At 41.7% G+C, this 22,503-nt stretch overlaps 1 protein-coding gene across 3 annotated transcripts in view; it reads left to right on the forward strand.

The window, feature by feature from the left end:
• The first annotated feature begins 1,160 nt into the window (after window positions 1-1,160).
• The window catches only part of CA8 (carbonic anhydrase 8), an 84,911-nt gene continuing 63,568 nt past the window's right edge, over window positions 1,161-22,503 (forward strand). For all 3 annotated transcript variants that reach the window (XM_005889172.3, XM_070382366.1, XM_070382365.1), the window contains exons 1-3: window positions 1,161-1,566; window positions 3,038-3,229; window positions 13,341-13,465. In XM_005889172.3, the coding sequence (XP_005889234.1) occupies window positions 1,467-1,566; window positions 3,038-3,229; window positions 13,341-13,465 (417 nt within the window). In that variant the 5' untranslated portion in view covers window positions 1,161-1,466. The remainder of the gene's footprint in view (window positions 1,567-3,037; window positions 3,230-13,340; window positions 13,466-22,503) is intronic.

Here is a 22,503-nt window from a genome sequence, read left to right on the forward strand (position 1 = left end):
TCAACATGGCAAAACCACTACAATATTGTAAAGTAAAATGAATAAATAAATAAAACAGATAAAAAAAAACAGAAAGAGAAATAAAATGTTCTTTTTAGAAGAACTTAAGTAGAAAGTGGTTAATATTTGGGACAGTGCTCACTATTTTTTAAGGCTATATCTATCTCCCCCATTCCCCTCTGTCCCGTCCTCCCCATCCCCCACCCCCGCCGCCCCCGTGCATGCTCAGTCGTGTCCCAGTCTTTGTGACCTCATGGACTGTAGCCTGCCAGGCTCTTCTGTCCATGGGATTTCCCAGACAAGAATACTGGTGTGGGTTGTATTAGGCACACAGTCCTAAAAATGCGAGGTTAACCTGTCCTAGGTAGGAGGTTGAAGTCATTCACGCTGGATTGAGGAGCATATTCAAGAGATGACTTTTCGGAGCAGGAAAGTTCCTGTTTGTTATGTAATATGTGTGTTTCATTATTTACACGATTTCCCTGGGCGATTGGGAGCTGTGTACACAGCCAGCTGCGTCCGAAGCAGCAACCCAGGCTTGAAATAAAACTAAACAGCCTTCTTTTATTGCCTTTCACTCCTTATGCCTTTTTTAAATGGAAAAATTTCCCTAAATTACTTCTCTAGATAAAAACAATTTTTTTCCCTTAAATATTTGTAGGAACTATAGGCTTCCTGGAAAATTTTCTGTACTCGTTTCCACTGGTCTCTAAGGATGAATTAAATTAAAAAGTGAATATTCAATGATAAAGATTCGGAGCGGGAAAGTTTTTTGGTTTTGGTAAGGGGTTCTCAAGCCCTCTCTCATCGGGGTAATTCATTTCTCTTCTCCCGACCCCCTTCGTTCTTTGTGGTATTTCCTGGAGTCAATGACAATACATAAGGGTAGGGAGCCCTGGCCAAGGCTCTGCGCACTGGGTGCTCAGGGCAGACCCCGGGGTTCTAGAAGGAAGGCGCGGGAGCGGGGTGTGTGCGTGTTGCGGGGAAGAGGGGTCCGGTGTGTGTGTCGTTGGGGGCGGGGTCCGCCGTTTCCACGGCTTCGGCCCGGAGCCCCGGCCTTTCCCTGCGGTCCACCGCAGGCCCGGCCCGAGCGCAGGGGCGGTCCCTCCCGTGCCAGCCCCGCCCCGGTCGGGTTTATAACCTGCCTGCTCGCGCTCCTTGAGCCGCAGCTTCTCTTGCGCTCCTGCTGCAGTCGGGTCGAGAGTCCCCGGCCCGCCGCCCGAAAGACTTCCGCCTGGCACGCGCGCGTGCTCGCATCCACATTGCCCTTCACCGCACGCTGTCACACTCATCCCCGCTCACACTCATCACCCTCTCACACACGCGCGCTAACACTTACGGGAGCGCTCCCCCTGGAACGCGCGCTCACACTTCACCGCTCACACCCACTAGCGCCCCGGAGCGCTAGCCCTGCAGGGGCGCGCAGGCACCGCCGGCGAGAGCCCGAGGGGACTCACGGCCTCCCCATGGCTGACCTGAGCTTCATCGAAGATTCCGTGGCCTTCCCGGAGAAGGAGGAGGATGAGGAGGAAGAGGAGGAAGGTGTGGAGTGGGGCTACGAGGAAGGTAACCCGCTGCGCGTCCTGAGGCTGGCCCGCGGGGTGGGTCCCGCTGCTCTGGCGCGCTCCCCGCGCCTCCGCCGCCCCTCTTTCTCACGTGGGTCCCCGGCCCGTTTAGGGGCAGCAGGTGCTCCGGGTAGAGCGGGCTTCTCTGGGAGCCCGACCTTGGTGCCGGGCAGCGGTTGGCATCTGCCCCCGTCCGGTGGGCGAGCCCGAAGGCTGCGTTGGTGACAGTTCCATCTGGCTAGTAGCCAGAAGAGCAGCCTTAACTGTTACTGAACACCTTGAGAATGCAGCGTTACTGAAACTCTTATTTTCTTTATTTGAAAAAAAAAAAAATTCTTTGGTTTACAGCGTTGGGTTAGTTTCAGGAGTACAGCAAAGAGATTCAGTTATACAAACGCATATATTCACTCCTTTCCAGATTCTTGTCTCTTATCGCGTCCGTGAAACTGTTTCTTGCTTGCCTGCGGGGAGAAAGTATCTATTTGAGCTACTGAGTTTTCTAGAAGGATGCTGACACCTTTCAACTTTTTCTGAACAAGTCCTAAGTTTTTGGGCTGAATCAGTGGGCCTGGCAAGATGGGGATTGACCTTGTATAAAAAAGTTTAGTTTCCTAAAATGTATCCCTGAAGGTGTAGGACTCCTGATGGAGCTAACAACTGGTGCTGATGTTGACTACATATCTGCAACAAATGTAGAGTTTATAACTTGCATTATGCAAATATGGAAAGAGTATTATCTATATTTGCATGATATATATATGTATATAGGAGTATGTGTGTGTGTGCTCAGTTGCTAAGTGATGTCTGACTCTGCAACTTTATGGACCACAGCCTGCCAGGCTTCTCTGTCCATGGGATCTCCCAGGCAAGAATACAAGAGTGGGTTTCTATTTCCTTCTCCAGGGGATCTTCCCAACATAGGGACAGAACCTAGGGATCGCATGTCTCCTGCTTGGAAGGTGGATTCTTTACCACTGAGCCCCCCAGGAAGCCCTGTATATATGAATATGCACACTTCAAACTACTGTTTAAGAAATTTTTACTCACTAGCATTAGATTTTTATTTTTTGACTCACACTAGGAACACTGAAAGTTACAGGAATTTTCCAAGTACTTAACATAATTGCACTAATGAACAGAGGAAATTTTTGTGGTATTGTTTCTTTTTCCAATCACTTAAAGATGATCTGAATTTCCTAGAGCCATAAATTAGTACCTCTATGTAGGCAAATAGAACATTTTGTTAGTCTGGGACTCTGAATGTGATATTTGATAACATTCGATCATTCAACCTATGAATGCAAAAATGCACACACTTTGTTAATACCATGTCTTCTATAAAGCGACAGTAGTCATAGCTTTCTTAATAATGGCAAGGATCATAAACAATGTTTAAACTAGTTTTCACATGTTAAAGTTTGCTGTAACTTATTTTTTCAATCCATTCTAAGTTTGCTTCATTTTGTCCTCAGGTGTTGAGTGGGGCTTGGTGTTTCCGGATGCTAATGGAGAGTACCAGTCTCCGATTAACTTGAATTCAAGAGAAGCTCGATACGACCCCTCACTGCTGGATATCCGCCTCTCCCCGAATTATGTGGTCTGCCGGGACTGTGAGGTCGCCAATGACGGGCATACCATTCAGGTTATCCTGAAGTCGAAATCAGGTATTTTAGATGTTTCTGTGTGCTTCTTATTAAACTAGAGGTCATTGCCAAACTAATTTAGCTTGCAGGACCTTAATGGTAGGACTAACCTAGCTCTATTGTCAGGATACCTTTATATACTGTAGCATGCTTTTTGGGGGAATTATTTTCTGAAACATTTTGCAAGGATGAAATTATGAAGGTGTCAGTTGGTTGTCCCATGTTATATGATGTTATTGGAACAACCTTAGTTGGTCAAATTCCAGCTCTGTGAAATTTGAGGAAAAGTATATACAAATGTATGATGCTGAAGCTCCAGACAACTCATTGGTAAAGTCCTTGATGCTGGGAAAGATTGAGGGCAGAAGGAGAAGAGGGTGTCAGAGGATGAGATGGCTGGATAGCATCACCATGCAATGAACATGAACTTGGTCAAACTCCGGGAGATGGTCAGAGACAGAGAGGCCTGGAGTGCTGCAGTCCGTGGGGTCTCAAAGAGTTGGACATGACTGGGCGACTGAGCAACAACATACACAAGTATACGAATCTTCGTTTTGTCCAAAGTGTTAATTAGCTCAAATCATTTAGATAATTATAATTCTGTCTTACTGCTTTGTAAAACTGAAGATTAGCATTTATTGATATAATTTGGCATCCAAGATAGACTTTTCAAATTAAATTTACTATATTAATATATAATTATATATAATATAATTAATAGTAATATAAATGTAATTAATATGGCAAGAAGAATTTTAATTAATAGCAGTCAAAATCAGTCTCTAAACTCAGTGAAAGATTTAAATGGCAAACAAAGCTCTTACTTTTTATTTTTTTTAACTCTCTTCCTCCCTTTTGAACCTATTTGAGATGGATCTGAAATGTTTTTTAGAAAAACTATTGGATAATTGCCAAGGAAATTGCTTTTTTGCTTAAATATAGGGGGAGAGGAGAGCAGAATATTTTAAAATAAGCATTAATTTCTGGCTTTTCATAGTGAATACTAACTATACTCCATGGGAAGAATGTAAAATTAGGAATGTGTTGAAATATTGGGAAGTATTTAATAAACAGAGACCAACTGTACTCAAATTAATTCTGAATCGATAAATTTGATATTTCAAGCCATAAAATCTTTCAGTTTAATGTTAGACAGGGCAGGTATTGATTTCCAACTATGAATATTTTATTCATTGTGAATATTCCTGAGCTTTAATTTAGAGTCTTCCCAGCTACTCTGAGTCTAGACGAGGTATGGATATTTCCCAAAATAGAATCTAAGGTGTAGTCAAAGAGACAGAGTCAGATATAAACTCAAACTTAAGTCAGGTTTTTTGGGGGGGAGGGCTATGATGGGACATCATGTATTAATTTTAAAATACGTAATAAAATTATTGAATGCTGACTGTCCTGACATAAAAAACATATTAAGGTAATGTTGGTATTACACTGTAAAGTGTATTGGTTTATGTTGACATACTGTTTCATTTCTGTAAATAAACATTTACGTATCTATACAGCTAACATGCATTTCACATCAGGGCATCATGGTGACTGAGTGTTGGTTTGTATACAGATGGGTAAGATGGTTCTTGAAGATTCCTATTAATGACAACATAGTCCTCTATGGTGTCAGTGTAAATGCAACCTGGTGTTCTAAAAGTGTCACAAGAGTGTAGAGGAATGAACAAGTCCAAATGCTATCAATTAAGACAGTTTGTGTTCATTCCTGCTTGAAGATCAAATTTACTCCATCACATTGAGTTTGCCATGTTTTTTCTGGTGCCTTCTCAAGCATTCACAATTTTCTGTGGCCCCCTACTGCACCCCCAAACAGAGCCCATCAAGCATTGTTTCGACTTTTCTGCCCACACGGTCCTCCCCTGACCACTGAGGAAGAGTTGTCTGTGTTTCTGTCTGGGCCTGTTTTGGCGCACACACTCTGACCCCTTCCTCCATCCTCTTTGAAGACCTTGCTCCATCAGATGCCTGTCTCATTTCTTCCACTACAGTCAGTCATTTCTTCATTGTTTCTCCCTTTTCAGTGTTTCTCCATACTTAAAAAAAAAAAAGTAAGAAAGAAACATGTGTCTGGAGCAGTTTATATTTACCCAGGTTCTATCCTTGGGTCGGGAAGATCCCCTGGAGGAGGAAATGGCAAGCCACTCCAGTATTCTTGCCTGGAGAATCCCATGGACCGAGGAGCCTGGCAGGCTACAGCCTATGGGGTCACAAAGAGTTGGACCTGACTGAGCAACTGAGCACATGGAAGTTTTGCCCCTCATCGTCCCTGTATACTTAAATTATAGTTGTTATTTAAATTAGCTCAGTGTTTTTATTATTATGACTGTGCAAATATTGTTTCCAGCTGAGGCTATGTTGTTTCCTTTATTGAATAATGTGGGGGGCCCCACCCCTGGTGTTAGTGTATTTTTGTTTGATTTTTTGTTTATCCATCATGGTTTCATTTCCACACTCTCTGACGGCTGGCAGGCACATCTTCTCCCAAGACATTCAGAAAGTCCTTTGAAGTCCTTCTGCCCCTCATATCCACCCTTCTCTCCTCCAGCCCACCTGGACTGCCATTGCCTGCAGCATCCTAGATCTCAGGCCTAAGAAGTCCATTGACCGTCTGTGTGTTCAATCCCATGTTTGCTCGATGATGTGATCCTCTTTTGAGACTGTTGCCTCCTTTCAGAGAGTTTTTGGTTTATTCCCTCCCACAGTTCATCTCCTAGTAATTTGCTGAGAAGAAGGCCTTGTGAGAGTAAATATTTAGAAACCTCGTGTGTCTGTGTGCTGGTGCTTGGTGGGCCCCAAAATCAAAAGATAATTGTCTTTTATTTCTCAGGAACTTTCTTATATTATTTAATTGAGAAGTTTTCTGTTTTTTTCCTCTTTTTCCATTAACTCTTTTTTTTAGTCTTTTTTCTTCTATTTTGTTAGATTTCCTCAACTTATATCTTTCTATTAAACTTCTACTCTCTTGTATTTGTCTTCTAATTGTCGTATATTTATCTCTAATCTGTTCTTAAATTTTTAATTTCTAAAATGTGGTGCTTATTCTATGAATTTTAAAAATTAAAAAAAAAACTACCAGTGTTTATTTCTTGATTACAGGATCTTTTTTTCTGTTCTCCTGTGTTTCTGTTTTATTTTGGGGTTCTTCTTCTGTTTGTTTTGGTCTCTCTGTCTTATGCTGGAGGTTCTTCTCAAATGTCCAGTGATCTTTGGCTTTGTTCACGTTTAGTAATGGGTCTAAAAGTCGAGTTAGAGGCTCTGCATGTGGGCAGAGATTGAGGTCTGGTGGCTGTCACAGTAACGTCGTTATGTAGGAGCAGGCTGTGTTGTTGCAGGAGCCTTTGTAGGTTTATGGATTTCTCCGGGAAGCCGTGTGATGGCTCACACCTGGCTGTCCGTATTCTGGTTGTTGGTCGCAGGTGAAAAAAGAACCAGTGGGTACATCGACAGTTAATGAACCTACATTGACACCTCATCAACACCCAGAGTCCATAGTTTACATTAGGGTTTGCTCTTGGTGTTTTTGAGCTTGAACAAATGTTTAATGACATATGTCCACTATTGTAATATCACACAAAATGGTTTCACTGCCCTAAAACTTCTGTGTTCCTTTTGTTCTTCTGTCTCTTTCCCCAGCTCTTGGCGATCACAATACTGTGGCCATCCTTATACTGGCTCTGTAGTTTTGTGTTTTTCATGTCATGTGGTTGGAATCATACATTTTACAGGCTTCTGCTTGGCTTCTTTCACTTGGTAGGAATGCATTGAAGTTTCCTTGGATCCTGTTTTTTTTTTTTTTTCTGACCAATCCCCAGCACAAGTCCATGTCAAAGAGAAAAGGACTAAGAGTCCTCTTAATCCCGAGGAAGGCTTCATTGGCTGAGATTGGAAATGAAATCCCACTTTTAATAAAAAATTTGCAGAATAAGTACAATTAAAAATTTTTGGGGGGGGACTTCCCTGGTGGTCCAGTGGTTGAGTCTTCACTTCCAATGCAGGGAGTTGTGGGTTTGATCCCTGGTTGGGAAGCTAAGAGCCCACATACCTTGTGGCCAAAAAATCAAAACATAAAATGGAAACAGTACTGTAACAAATTCAATAAAGACTTTAAAAATGGTCGATATAAAAAGTCTTAAATGTTTTTTTGTTTTGTATTAAAAAAGAGTACAGAATTACTAAAAGAAGTTACAACAACTGTAGTATAATTTAAATACTTCCACTTATTAAGTGAAAGCTTCTAGCATAATCCTTATGGTGTAGTTTCCTTAGATAAGTGTGCTTAGTCGCTCAGTCATGTCCAACTCTTGAGACTGCATAGACTGTAGCCCGCCAGGCTCCTCTGTCCATGGGATTCTCCAGGCAAGAATACTGAAGTGGGTTGCCCTTTCCTTCTCCAGGGTATCTTCCTGACCCAGGAATCGAACCTGGGTCTCCTGCATTGCAGGCAGACTCTTTACTGACTGAGCTATGAGGGAAGCCCTTAATAACCCTATCTGGGGTTTTAAATTTGAGAGATGTCATGAGCACAAATATTTCACTCCAGACCTCTTGCTGGAAGTTCCCAAACCAAGGTCATTGATAAGCTCCTCATCCCATGATCAAAGGACCACTTTAAAATCCTTATAGTGCTTTAATTCTGCTGCATTTGCAGTGGGATTTTTGGAAACTCTTTCTCCTGTTGGTCTCTATGACGCACCAGCTCTGGATGTTTCTTCTTAATTTTGACTACCTTTCCTCTGCCAGTTCTTCATCCCCCATTATCATTAATTGATGGAATTTCTCAAAGTTTCTTCTTCGACCCTCTTCTTGAGAAGAAAATAGTCTGATTGTGTAGGTGATACAATAAGGCAGCAGATGAGATTAGGAAGGTGACTGAATCACAGATTCACTGAATGGGTTGACCCCCAGGAGGCCACCATTCCAGCCCCCGATCTCAGACCCTCTGGCCAGTAGCTGCATATCTTCAGCTTGAACAGCTCAGGAAAAGATATTCATGCCTCACTGAGAGAGGATCCATTTTGCTTTCGAGTGAAACCACATCAAAAAGTCCTGGGATCTCCGTCATCTCTTCTGTTGTGGAATTCTGGACCTATACAGAACACATGTAATTGTACTTTCTTCTTTTTTTTATTTTAAAAATTTTATTTTAATATGTATTTTTGGTTGTACTGGGTCCTCCTTGCTGCTTGCAGGCTTTCTGTGCTTGTGGCAGATGGGGCTACTGTCTAGTTGTGGCGCATGGGATTTTCATTGCGGTGGCTTCTCTTGTTGCAGAACACACACAGGCTGTAGGGCGTGCAGGCTCAGCAGCTGCGGCACACGGGTGTAGTCTCCCTGCAGCACGTGGGATCTTAGGCCTGGCATCGAACGTGTGTCCCTACGGTGGCAGGCGGGCTGGACCACCAGGGAGGTCCTGCAGTTGTACTTCCACATGACGTTCTTTAAAATACTGACTACAAGATCATACCATGAAATTGCTATTTTTCCTTTCCAGACATAATTAGTTCCTTCAGCTGGTCCTCAAATGATAGCCCTCCCTCCATGAATACATATTTATTGATCATTTACTACCTGAAATACAAATTATCTTATCTCTTCTTAGAGAAGTTCGTGTAAATGAGGACAACTAGGAGAGCAAAACTTGAATTTCTTTATGATCATATTTATTATTAGCTGACTCTGGGGGACTTAAATTATCTGGACTGTCATCTTCATCTGCTTCACTTTGCTTATAGACCCTGTTTAACTGGCCTCCTCTCCCTCTTGTTTGATGTTAGCACTGCATTTATGAGCTGATGATATTTATTCTTTAATGTGAAATAAAGCTATAGGTTAAAAGCTAAGGACTGTTAAACATATTGATTGTTGCTTTGAAGACTTCAAATGTTAAAAGAACTGATTAATACTATTTTTTTAGAATGTTTTATGAATACATTTGGGATTCCTTAAAAATTAAACTGAGGTCATAAGATCTTTAAACCTATTGAGAAGTGCTCTTTGATGACCTAGAGGGGAGGGAAGGGAGTGGGAGGGAGGCTGCAAAGGAAGGTGATATGTGTGTACTTACAGCTGATTCACATTGTTGTACAGCAGAATCTAATAGAACATTGTGAAGCAGTTATACTTCAATAAAAAATAAATTAAACTTATAGAGAGTGAACTTTAGGGACCTCTCATCCTTTGGGGGATGCATCAGGGGTCATTGGTGTTGGTCTTCCTGAATTTGGGGTCATGACTCCATCAGGCTCTGTCTCCCGGTCATGCTGTCTTTGTCTGGCTATGGCTGCAGCTTTCTCAACAGTTGGGCTTGCACTTTGCTGATCTACCATCTATGCAGACCTAGGAGTAGTATTTTAATCCCATTTTTTCTTTGGCTGTGCCTTGTGGTATGCAGGATCTTAGTTTCCAGACCAGGGATGGAACTGGTACCCCCTCTGCAGTAGAAACACAGAGTCCTAACCACAGGATCACCAGGAAAGTCCCAGACTTGGGAATAATATTTTAAAATGCAAAAATATTAGCCCACTGCTTAAAAACTAGTGATGATTCTCCAAGATAAACTCCAGCCTGTCTGCATGGCCTGCCATCTGCCCACCCCAGCCCGGCCAATTTCATACCTTGAGGCCTGCCTTTGGCCATTGGACAACTCTGACTTTATTCTCTTGGCACCCATTCTGGCCATTTCCCACCTCTGAGTCTTTCTGAGCCTCTTCTTTCTGCTTCTAAAGTATAGTTTCTCACTTCTACACTTAGCAAATGGCAACCCACTCCAGTACTCTTGCTTGGAAAATTCCACGGACCGAGGAGCCTGGTAGGCCACAGTCCATGGGGTCACAAAGAGTTGGACATGACTGAGTGACTTCACATAACATAACATAAGACTTGCTTAGCTGTCACCTCCTCCGTAAAGTCTTCCCTGACTTACTTTCTAACTGCTCGCCTCCCCCCACAACCCCCACCTTTGGTTTTGGCTTGGATCCTGCTGGGTTCTGACTGCCTTGTGCATTTTCCTCTGCTCTTATTTTTTTTTCTTTTTTACTTCTGTCCTTAGTCATGTCTGATTGTTTGCTACCCTTTGGATTGTAGCCCACCAGGCTCCTCTGTCCATAGTATTCTCCAGGCAAGAATAGCAACCCACTGGAGTGGGTTACTATTTCCTCCTCCAGGGGATCTTCCTGACCCAAGGATTGAACTCCTATCTACTGCATTGCAGGTGGATTCTTTACCTGCTGAGGCATTGGGGAAACCCCTTTCCCTTCTGCCCCGATGGAATCACTTTTAGTTCCTTCAGCACTGAGAATGCTTTGCCAGTGCAAGGCTATATCCTTCCTTTTACACACTCAGTGGTCAGCACATGGCCAGGCATGGAGTCCATCTCAAAACATGTGTGTTGAACTCGAATGAAATGAGGGGGACTCAACCTTTGAACTCTCTGGCAAATCTGTTTTCAGCAAAGGATTATAGAAGCTTAGATAGTTTCAGGGGAGTGTGTATGTGTCACGTCTCTATGGGATTCTCAAATTTTGCAGAAGCTTCTGAAAGGAACTCTTTTATGTCTATAAGTGTAATAGCCATGCCTATCAGAGAAAAAGCGTTCAAGACAACGGAGGTGGTAGCAATGGTAACAGTGTATCCTGTGTCCTTTTCACAAGTTTGTTATTCTCAGGAAATGCAGCACATCATCAGTGTGAGTTTCATGTTTCATTGTAATTTTATCGAACGTGATGATACCACAACTAATAAACCTGCCATCAGATCAGATCAGATCAGATCAGTTGCTCAGTCATGTCCGATTCTTTGCGACCCCATGAATCGCAGCACGCCAGGCCTCCCTGTCCATCACCAACTCCCGGAGTCCACTGAGACTCACGTCCATGGAGTCAGTGATGCCATAGAGTGACAAAATATCACTCAGCAAAATTTGATATTCATAAATGCAGGATAAGTGTTCTTCTCTTGGTATGACTAGTTTCTTGTAGAGCAAGTAAATGGTCCAAAGGAAGAATAATGCTTTGAGAGGATGCTGCCAGATGGGTGAAATAGAGCTGCTATTTATTTGTAGTCTGTAAACACAATCATTTGTGGGGGATGAACGGGTAATGCTTTTACCTGGAACCTCATAAAATTCTGAATTCAGGATATGTCAGTTTTTATGGCTTTGCATGGCCCTGTGATTTTAGTGTGGTTTAACTTTGGATTATTTGTCTGCAGCTTGAATGGTACCAGAACCAATTCTTGGCTGACAGATTCCCCTTTGTCACCTCTCCCTGGGGACCAGGCTTGGTTAAAACGCTTCCCTTCTTTGTGTTCCTTTCAACCCCATAGAATGAAAGACCCTGAGGATTTGGTTTCATTAGAATTTTCTTAAGCATGAGGACCATGTAATGACCAAAAGTGAAAGTGTTAGTTGTTCAGTCTTGTCTGACTCTTCGACTCCACCAGGCTCCTCTGTCCATGGGATGCTCTAGGCAAGAATACTGGAGTGGGTTGCCATTCCCTTCTCCAGGGGAACTTCTCCACCCAGGGGTAGAACTTGAGTCTCCCACATTACAGGCAGATTCTTTACTGTCTGAGCTACCGGGGAAGCCCTGTAATGACCAAATAAATATCACAGTAGAAGTCTGATCTTCATAAATATATACATTTGCATTTCATCCTAGCGGATGTAAGATCCATGAAGCCAGTGAGTTTTGTCTGTTTTGACAACATCCATGTCTCTTAAACACCATATACCTACTACAGTGTAGGTGATCAAAAAGTATTTGTTGAAGTATTTTTCAGTGAAACCCCTGTGGGCCCGGAACTTCTCCTCAATAAAACATACATCTGTGCAGTTTGGATTTTCAGGGCATTTAAAAATATCATCTCAATTTCCAAGTTTTAATCTGAGGAAATATTGGCCACTAGGCAGGTGGGAGGTACAGGTGAAGCTCAGAGCTCTCTTTTCTGCCCCTGAAGTCACTAGCAGGATCAGCTTCATCCGCTGCTGTAAGAAAATACTAGTGAACTGCTCTGTAACGGTTTCAGAAACTCTGTGTGTGTGTTTGTGTGTGTGTGTGTACCTGATGAAAATGTTTTGGGCAAAGGTATTTTTAATCCTTTTTGTTTCACAATGCTCCCGTTTCTTTTTGCTTAGCCTTGTGGAGCTAAGCCTCATCCAAGACAATTTTCTGCTCTTTTTTAAGAGTGGAGTGTTAGAATCGTGCCCCCCCCATCCCACCCCATGAATGCCCCAAAGCCTTAGGTCGGGTCATAGACACGTAGGGTGAAGGGTGCTTCCGTTTCAGATGGTGCAGGCTGGGGGGCAGCAAGCAGGAGACTGATCTCGATCTTAGGGAGACAGCAGCGAGCAGTGGCTTGAAGTGGGATCTTAGTTCCCTGTCCAGTGTTTTGTTGCTTCAAGACTAGATGTATTTTCCATCATCCTTCAGAGTGCCCTTGTTTGGGACAGAGTTCTAGGTTATCTCCAGAAGTGAGACACAGAGACAGGGACCCATAGAACTAAAATTTAACATTTTAAATATTGTGAATATTTTATCACAGTTTTATTTTATTTGCATTTATGTGACACTGGATGATAGATAGCTTTTTAAAAATTGTGATTTCATTGCTAAAAAACCAGGTTGGCTTAATAATAATTGGCTTCATGGGTAATTATGCCAGCTAACATCTGTTCTCTCAATTGAAAGTGTGCTTGTGTATGGATTATCTATAAACAATGTTTAATTTAGTGATAAGTCTATAGAAAATTATTGGTCAGTCTGAGACTCAGGTCATATTCTTGTCTCCTGATCAATGCTAAGTTTAAGTCTCAGGGGAAACTGTGATAGCTGCTGTGTTTATTTCCTGTCTGCTCCTATGCCTAAAATATATAAGAAGTTAACATATACATGTCATTCTCAAGTATTTTAGAGTTTCTGAATGTCTGCTGTATCAAGATGATAGTATGAATTCATCCCAAAGTAGTTATACTCTCCTCATTTTGGCTATGTGAATTTAATCTGTAGAATTTATGAGACCTCTTGGCAAAAAATGTCCCCAAATGTTTATAATGCTGTGCCAATGAATGTGTTTGAGATGTAATTAAGTAGAACTTATTTTCTTTTTCCAGTTCTATCAGGAGGTCCATTGCCTCAAGGACATGAATTTGAGCTGTATGAAGTTAGATTTCACTGGGGAAGAGAAAACCAGCGTGGTTCTGAGCACACAGTTAATTTCAAAGCTTTTCCCATGGAGGTAAGAAGAACAAATCAGCTTGAACAGCACTAAAACTTTGTTGTTCATGTAGAGTATTTGGTGATTTACTGAAAATGATTTAGTTTCCAAGTAGCTGTGTAGTTCTTGAATTTGATCAATTTGTATTAAAATAAAAAAGTCCTCAATAAGCTTTTGGCAGCAGAAGAAACTTCCCATTAGCCTTAATGGGCCTGGAGAATGCCCATGGGCTGTTGGTTACAAAGGTAATCTATGCTGTTAAGTTTCATCATTGTATTATTATTATTGTAAAAATTCTATAGATTCACCAGGTCACTTTTGTGGATACTATGAATGGATGATAAACAGAAAACAACTTTTGGAGAAACTTCAATGGTAATTAAAAGTCTAGTTTAGCTCTGATTAAAATTGGTGAGTTGATTTATTCATCTCAAGTAATTAGAGGGAGAGAGAGAGATTTGTAGAGAGTTATTTTGTCTGAAGAAGTCACTCTCCTACTTACCTTCTTAGTCAACTCCTGCTCTTCTTCAATATCTAGTTAGCATGTCATTTCTTTATGGGACTCTTTCTGAGTTCCTTCCCAAAGCAGAATTAATTTCTCCCTTCTCTGTGCTCCTAGTTTCCTTGATAGATGGCTGCTGAGGCATTGATCTCATGCATTGTAACCGTTAGTGTTTAAAGAGTCCTTCTCATTAACTGTGGGCTCTTGTTATGGATTGAAGTGTTTGTGATTTACCACTGCCCCCCTCAATTCATATGTTGGAAACTGTACCCCTTCATGCGATGATATTAGGGGGTGGAGCCTTTGGAAGGTGATTAGGATTAGAAGAGGCCATGAGGGTGGGGCCCTCATGAATGGAATTAGTGCCCTCGTGGACTCCAGAGGGAGCTTGCTTCTTCTTGCTCACTGCTGGGTGATGGACACAGGACCATCTCCAAGCCAGGAAGCAGGCTCTCACCAGGTACCCTGATTGTGGACTTCCCAGCCTCCAGTACTGTGAGAAATAAATTCTGTTGTTTAAGCTACCAGTCTATAGTAATTTGTTATTACAGCCCAAGCTAAGACAGTCTCCTTCTCACTCTCTGGGTTCCTTCCAACATTGAGTCCAGTGCCAGGAACATCGAGACAACGCATGTTGGTGCAGTTGACAGGATGCCTCTGTTGTTCATATTTCTTTCTATACGGACCAAAGTTCTCTCCTGGGAAATAGCCCATCAGTGACAAGTAATGGTATATGTGAGGGGCCATCAAAATGCCAGTCTTCCTATCATTCCCAGCTGCATGTACTGCAGTGTGGAATTGCTCATGACCAGATGCCACATTCATATCTACCTCATTGCCTGGAAATCACTACTGTTTATATAAGTGATACATATACCTTAAAGAATGAAATCAGAGAAAATATTTTTCAATGTTGCTTGAATAATCATTAAAGAAGTTTTATTTTGAAAGCTCAAAATATCCCTTCCTTAAAAAAACTCAGGGTCTTAAAGAAATATTAAATGAAAAAATATTATGTGTTTTGAGGATGGAGGGAAAAAACCAATTGCAGTGTGTTGAATAGCATGTGTGGTATGTGAAGTGAAGTGAAGTTGCTCAGTCGTGTCCGACTTTTTGCAACCCCATGGACTGTAGCCTACCAGGCTCCTCTGTCCATGGGATTTTCCAGGCAACAGTACTGGAGTGGACTGCCATTTCCTTCTCCAGGGAATCTTCCTGACCCAGGGATTGAATCTGGGTCTCCCACATTGTAGACAGACGCTTTACCGTCTGAGCCACTAGGGAAGTCCTAAGTGGTATGTGATACTGAGGACAATAACAGGAGATACTTCTTTAAGGCCTTGATGGGCGACGTTGGGTCTTCAAATGTTATCTTTCCTAGGGGCTTTTTTCCTCAGTGCCCACAGACATCCTCTCACGTCTAGTGCCTTGAAACAGTTCCACCCCATCTCTGTGTCACCTCTTGCTGCTGCCCTATCCCCATCCAATGTGAGAAGGAAGAGTTCATGCCAGAACATATGAAAGAAGAGAGAGGACCAAAGACAATTCCAAATAAATCTGCAGAGTAGCCGAGGGCTGTGGAGGGACAGGAAAACACTGGGCTGTCATCCTGCCCTCTTCTTTGTGTTTGAAAAGCTTCTCCATTTCAACCAGCCTTCAAAGATATATTGGTCTAATCAAAAATTTAGGGAGAGATGGGAGTCCTTGGAAAAGCACCAACTTCTGGATGAAGATTCAGTGACTTTGTGACACACAGAACTTACAGCCTTGGGGAGTTTTAATCGCTTAAGTGAGTCAGTGATATATGCTTTTCTCCCCAAAGTCAAAAAGAACTTCTGGATCAAATGTTCAGACTGGTCCTGCTACTTGATGAAAGTTTAACTGTCCTGGTCCATTAAGCGCAGGTAATGGTTTGTGCTGAGTGGAGATTAAATTCTGGTTTCGTTTCTGCAGAAATATTTTTATGTTTAGAATGATGGAATTACTGACTGTAATTTTTCCAAAAATAGATGATGAATAATATTTGAATTCTGTGTTATCCCAGATTATCTCTGATCCAGTCCTGAGAAAAGTACTTCTATAGGTCATCTGATGTTGGTTTTTAGTGCTGGGTCCTGATGAGTGTGTCAGTGCCGTGGGTTCACAGAGTTAGAGGGAGGTAACTGTGAGTCAGGTATGTTTTGTTTTGTTTTGTTTTAATGGAGGCTGTGAAGGGTAAGCTGGGTTTTCAGGAGGAGAGGGCTGACTCAGTGAAAGAGAGAAGGACTCCACTTAGAATAGTTGAGGAGGGAATGAGATGCCTAAGTGGAGATAGGTGGATAAATTGCCACCATCCCCCTGTCCTGAACTGCCATCCATTTGGAATATAAAGACATAGCCAAAGGAACAGTAGAGAGTGAGGGGACCAGGTACTGTTTGGGGTACATGATTTAAAAAAAATTTTCTAGGATACTTTTTCTATCTTATTTAAAGTTTAAGACTGACTTTAATCTCCAAAAGATATTTCAATATATATTTCCTTTTTGTTTATTTTACTTTAATTTAGATGGACGGTTTATTCAACAAACATTGTAAACAAATATTTACCTTGTCTGTTGCATATAACATGGGGATAGCTTTTAACGGCAATTCATCAAGCTTGCCTGTTGACTTTTAAAAATTATTTGTGTGTGCTCAATAATGTCCAGCTGTTTGTGACCTCCTGGACTATAGCCTACTGGGCTTCTTTGTCCATGGAGTTTTCCTGGCAAGAATACTGGAGTGGGCTGTCATTTCCTACTCCAGAGGATCTTCCCCACCCCAGAATTGAACCCTCATCTCTTGCGTCTCCTGCGTAGGCAGGAGGATTCTTTACCACTGTGCCACTTGGGAAGCCCGTTTAAAATGATAAATACAGGCCTAAAAGCAATCCTGAGTGTATGTTTGATACTACTAGTAGTCAGCCACATCACTTCAAAAATTAACGCAATTTGTGACATTAGACAATTTAAACTGCAGCTCTTGTGCTCAGCAAGATGGATCAAGCGTGTCCTTTCTGCTTTTCCTACTTGAGATTTGCAGTTTTCAGAAACACGCATGCTTTCACGGCTGCCTGACATTTCTTGCCATGTTTTCATCTTGTAAACCAAATTCCATTATGAAGACTCCAGATTTCTGCTTAAATGACAGTGCTTAACAAGAGAAAAGAAAATTGTGCTGCATTTTTCTTCCTGTTACCTAAAACATAATGGGTTTGCATGTATTAACTATTTTTACAAGCGTCTGGGTGATGTCTACCAGCTTGAATTCTTACCGTGTGGATATTTTGCGTCATGATATTTAATCAAGACAGCAAATGTGAGTAGAAGGTTGTTGGTTTAAGCCAAGTATGGGATCCAGTCAAATTAATTCCTGTCTGTTTGTCCTTCTCGTGGCTGTAGAAGCTTCGTATTTTCTTTGGACGTCATTGGATGTCTTAGCTCTTGATGATCAACTTTAATACTCTATGAATTTTGTGATTAGCTCTATCCTTGGTGCATCCACCATATCACTAGAATTATTTATTGTATTCATATTAATTTCGTTTCAAATCCAGTTAATGGAGGAACTTCCAGATATTTAAGTTCAAATTCAACTTTCAGGATATGAGTTGTGTTTTAGTCATTTTATATGTGGAGACCGTCATGTTCTTTGCCACTTCTAACATTTAACATTTGCCACTTAAACATTTAACTCCTGGTAAATTGCGATTAATCTTCACACAGGGATCACTACACTCATACTTTTATGGGAGAGTACATTCCAGGCATTCAGGTTTTGTGCCAGAGCAGCAAAATTAAGAAAAAATCTGGGGAATGGAGAGATCAATAGTATGGCTAAGTTTTATTTTTTTTCCTTCAAATAATAATATTAGCTCTCTGCTTTCCCTATCATTTTGCAAAGAGAGAATCTCTAATTTAATAACTAAATGTAGGAAGAGTAAGGTCTCAGGATAAACACCAGCCTATACGTTGAATAGACTGAACTTTTATTTATTTATTTTGATTTCACATTAGATATTTCTTTTAAAAAATTTATTTATTTGAATTGGAGGATAATTACTTTATAATAGCATGATGGTTTTTGCTATATATCAGTATGAGTCGGCCATAGGTATACATGTGTCCCCTCTATCCCGACCCGCACCTCACACCTCCCTCCCCGCTCCATCCCTCCAGGCTGTCACAGAGACTGGCTTTGGGTGCCTTGCATCACACATCACACTTGCACTGGCCATCTCTTTTACACATGGTAGTGCATATGTTTCAATGCAATTCTCTCAAATCATCCCACCCTCTCCTTCTCCCACTGAGTCCAAAAGTCTGTCCTTTACATCTGTGTCACCTTTGCTGCCCTGCATGTAGAATTGTCGGTACATGTTTTACAATGTGTGTTGATTTCTGTCATACAACAAGGTGAATCAGCTGTAATTATACGTATATTCTGTCCCTCTTAAGCCTCCCTCCCTTCCCCCCACCTCACCCCCCAGGTCATCACAGGGTACCTGGCTGGGCTCCCTGTGTTATACCACAACGTCTCACCAGCTATCTATCTACTGAACTTTAAAAAACCTCCCTGGGTTATTTCCATTTTCCTCATTTCACTACAGATGAATGGTGGTTTTATCAGAATGGGCACCGATCCTGCCCACACACCAGCAGGAGATCGGAGCTCGGGTTTGACTGTCGTCCCCTTTGGACCTAAAAGTTTACCCTTTGAGAGTGAATTATCCAGAGACACAGCTATTGTAGGGCCGACTCTTATCTTTATTTACACTATAGATAAAAGAAGCTCTTGCTCTGTGTACTCTCAAGGGCTCAGTGAGAACTGAGCTACATACCAGCTGTCTATGGAAAGTTGAGTGCATAAGATAAAGATCTGTTGTATGAAGCAGAAGTCCTTTTTTAAAATCAAAAAAAGAAAACCCAGCTTTTTGGCCACATGGTGTGGCATGGGATCTTAGTTTCCCGACCAGGGATTGAACTAGTGCCCCTTGTATTGAAAGCGAGGAGTCTTAACCACTGGATCCTCAGAGAAGTCCTGAGCAGAGTCTTCAGTTGTGAAGAGTCAGACCCTGGTTGTAAAATAGGCCAACAAAACACTATGAAGAATGTATCTTATAATAAAGTGCCAATCCTGAATATTATACCCCGTCCCCTCAATGCCCCAGATCTCCAGATATCCCACATTTCTTCTGTTGTTTTCAGGCAAACAGTAGTGTCTACCATTTAAGTGTTCTTTGAGTGAGTAACTCCTGACCTTTGGGTTGCTGCCTTTCAACTCACTTGCATATTCATTTGACAGAAAGATGTTGATTTTTATTCATTTCCTGAGGAGATAGCAAGAAGAGTTTCATTGGTTAATAGTGAACTGATGATCTTCTCAAGTTATTTGATTTCCACAGGCATCCCAAGTTGAGCTTTAAGTTTGTCAGTCTCTTCCAAAATAGACTTCCATCGACTTTCCAAGGAAGTATAACAGGACAACTTCAGTGAGTTAGACCATGGTGAGGATTAGACATACAAGGCATATGGTCAAATATTTTATTTGTAGGAAGAACTTTAGAGATCACCTAGAAAAGTTATACTGAAGTAACTTTCTAAACTCTTATTAACCTCAGAGAAATCTGAGGCTCCCAAAGGTTGAGGGTCACAGAGCACTTTATAGGAAACCATGATGTAGAAGCGTGTCCTTTGGTTAATTAAATGTTCCATTTAAGAATTATCCTTTACTACTGGTCTTGCCTTTGGTGACTTAGATGGAAGGAGACAACACCAGAGTCTATGTCCCCCTTTCCACTGCCCCTGGCATTTATGTCTGCATGCACCCACATTTAGATGTAGGCATGTTTTTGCTTTTTGGTTGTTTTTTTTTTTGGCTGTGCTCCAAGGCATGTGGGATCTTAGTTCCCAGACCAGGGATTGAACCTGCATCCCCAGCACTGAAAGGTGGATTCCTAACCACTGGACAGCCAGGGATGTCCAAGGTGGGCTTGTTTTAACCTTGCTCTATTCTAGTGAAACTGTGACCTTGTGCCTGGGCCTTATGGGCTATGAAGATAAAACTCAGAGGGCCTTTGTGAAGGTACAGGAGTCTCCAAGGAGCAACCTTGCAACCTCCTGAGAATTGGGGTGGATTTAATGGACCATCAACTCCCCCCACCCCTCCTGAGATGCTCCCAAAGATCTGGAGAGGAAGCTGATGTTGCAGGAAATGGCAAAGGACACGCAGGATCTGTGAACTGACTTCTGTTCTGAGAGATGCTTTTTTATTTTTTCACCAAAGCCAAGTCTTACTACGAAAAGAAGCTCTAGTTTGAGAGCAGTTTATTTGCCATGATAGTTAATACTTGGGATTGTGGTTGCTTTATGGGAAATAAAGGGAATCTTGCCAATAAGAAGAGTTAAGACTGACACTAAAGGAAGCAATTTCACATTTGAATGTTCAGCTTCTCTGGGTGGTGTTATCGTTTTGACCAGAAAAAATTCTCTCAACTATAATGATTATGATCATTTGGGTATCCAGGAATTATCCACAGGACTAGTAGATTGAGCCTCTTGGATAGTCAGATGGAAAAATTAGAACCTTGTGCTGTGGCCTCTTCAGTGGTCTTAATGGGGAACTCCCTCTCACATTTGGGTAAAGAAAAATAAAAACAGATTTTATATTTCCTGAATTCTAATGAACACTTGCCTTTTTAGTCCATAAAAATCATACCCCCTGCTCTGATTCAGCATGTTTATTTTTTTTTCCATTTATTAAAATGCATTTAGAGCAGAAATCTCAGTTTACTGAGTAGAAATTAAATTATAGTGCTGAACAAACAGAAATGTTCTTTTGGCTGCACCACGTGATATGGCAGTTTGCCATTTCCTCTTTGAAACAGAATTGTGTAAGGTTAACTTGACCTTAAAGTAGTTACTTTGAACCTACCTTCAATTTTACATTTATAAGGATTTCTCGTAGTAGATTATTCATTATCATTGTTTGAGAATGTATGGGAGGTTTTTCTTGCTAAACTAACTGAAAGAAGGATTAATATTGTAGCTGGTTTTACCATGTAAAGGCAAATTTGTGCAAAATAAAAATTAGTTCCTATAAATGAATATGATATATAATGTATTTATAGGTGGCTATATACTTGCTCCATGTAGACATTAAAAAAAATGTTTATTTATTTTTTTAATACAGAAGCTATCCTTTTTGGAGGGGGCTGTGCTGAGTCTTCCTTGCGGCACACGGGCTCTTTATTGCTGAGCGGAGATTTTCTCAAGTTGGGGTGAGCGGGGGCTACTCTGTAGTTGTGGTGCACAGGCTTCTCACTGTGGCGGCTTCTCTTGCTGCAGAGCATGGGCTCTAGGTGTGTGGGCTTCAGCAGTTGCAGCACGGGACTCAGTAGTTGTGGCTCAAGGGCTTAGTTGCCCCGAGGCACGTGGGATCTTGGATGAGGGATCAAACCTATGCCCCCTGAATTGGCAGGTGGATTCCTAACCACTGGGCCATGAGAAAGTCCTTAGAAATATTCAAAATTGGGTTCTAACAGATCTAATGGAGAAGGTAATGACAACCCACTCCAGTATTTTTGCTTGGAGAATCCCATGGATGGAGCCTGGTAGGCTGCAGTCCATGGGGTCGCTAAGAGTCAGACACGACTTCACTTTCACTTTTCACTTTCATGCATTGGAGAAGGAAATGGCAACCCACTTCAGTATTCTTGCCTGGAGAATCCCAGGGATGGAGGAGCCTGGTGGGCTGCTGTCTATGGGGTCGCACAGAATTGGACACGACTGAAGTGACTTAGCAGCAGCAGCAGATCTAAATCCTCTAGTAAAACACATATCCTCTTAAATAGCCTTCCAATAAAAAATAGACTCTTGTTTGCTCAAACTCATGTCCATTGAGTTGGTGATGCCATCCAACCATCTCATTCTGTGTCACCCTCTTCTCGTCCTGCCCTCAATCTTTCCCAGCATTGGAGTCTTTTCCAATGAGTTGGCTCTTCACATCAAGTGGCCAAAGAATTGGAGCTTCATCTTCAGCATAAGTCCTTTCAGTGAATGTTCAGAGTTGATTTCCTTTAGGATTGACTGGTTTGATCTCCTTACTGTCCAAGGGACTCTCAAGAGTCTTCTCTGGCACCACGGTTTGAAAGCATCAGTTCTTTGGTGCTCAGCGTTCTTATGTTTATATATCAGTCCAAATTTCCCAATTTATCCCTCTTCCCTCTTCCCCATTGGTAATCATAAGTTTATTTTCTATGTCTGTGACTCTACTTCTGTTTTTAAATAAGTTTATTTGTACCATTTTTTTAAGATTCCACGTGTGAGCAATGTAATATGTATCTTTCTTTGTCTGACTTAACTTCTCTCAGTATAATAACCTCTAAGTCCTTACATGTCACTGCAAATGGCTTTATTTTGTTCTTTTTATGGCTGAGTAATAGTCCATTGTATATGTGTACCACACCTTCTTTATCCATTCGTCTGTTGATAGACATTTAGATTGCTTCCATGTCCTGGCTACTGTAAATAGTTCTGCA

The sequence above is a fragment of the Bos mutus genome, chromosome 14, assembly GCF_027580195.1.
Source record: "Bos mutus isolate GX-2022 chromosome 14, NWIPB_WYAK_1.1, whole genome shotgun sequence".
NCBI lineage: Eukaryota > Metazoa > Chordata > Mammalia > Artiodactyla > Bovidae > Bos > Bos mutus.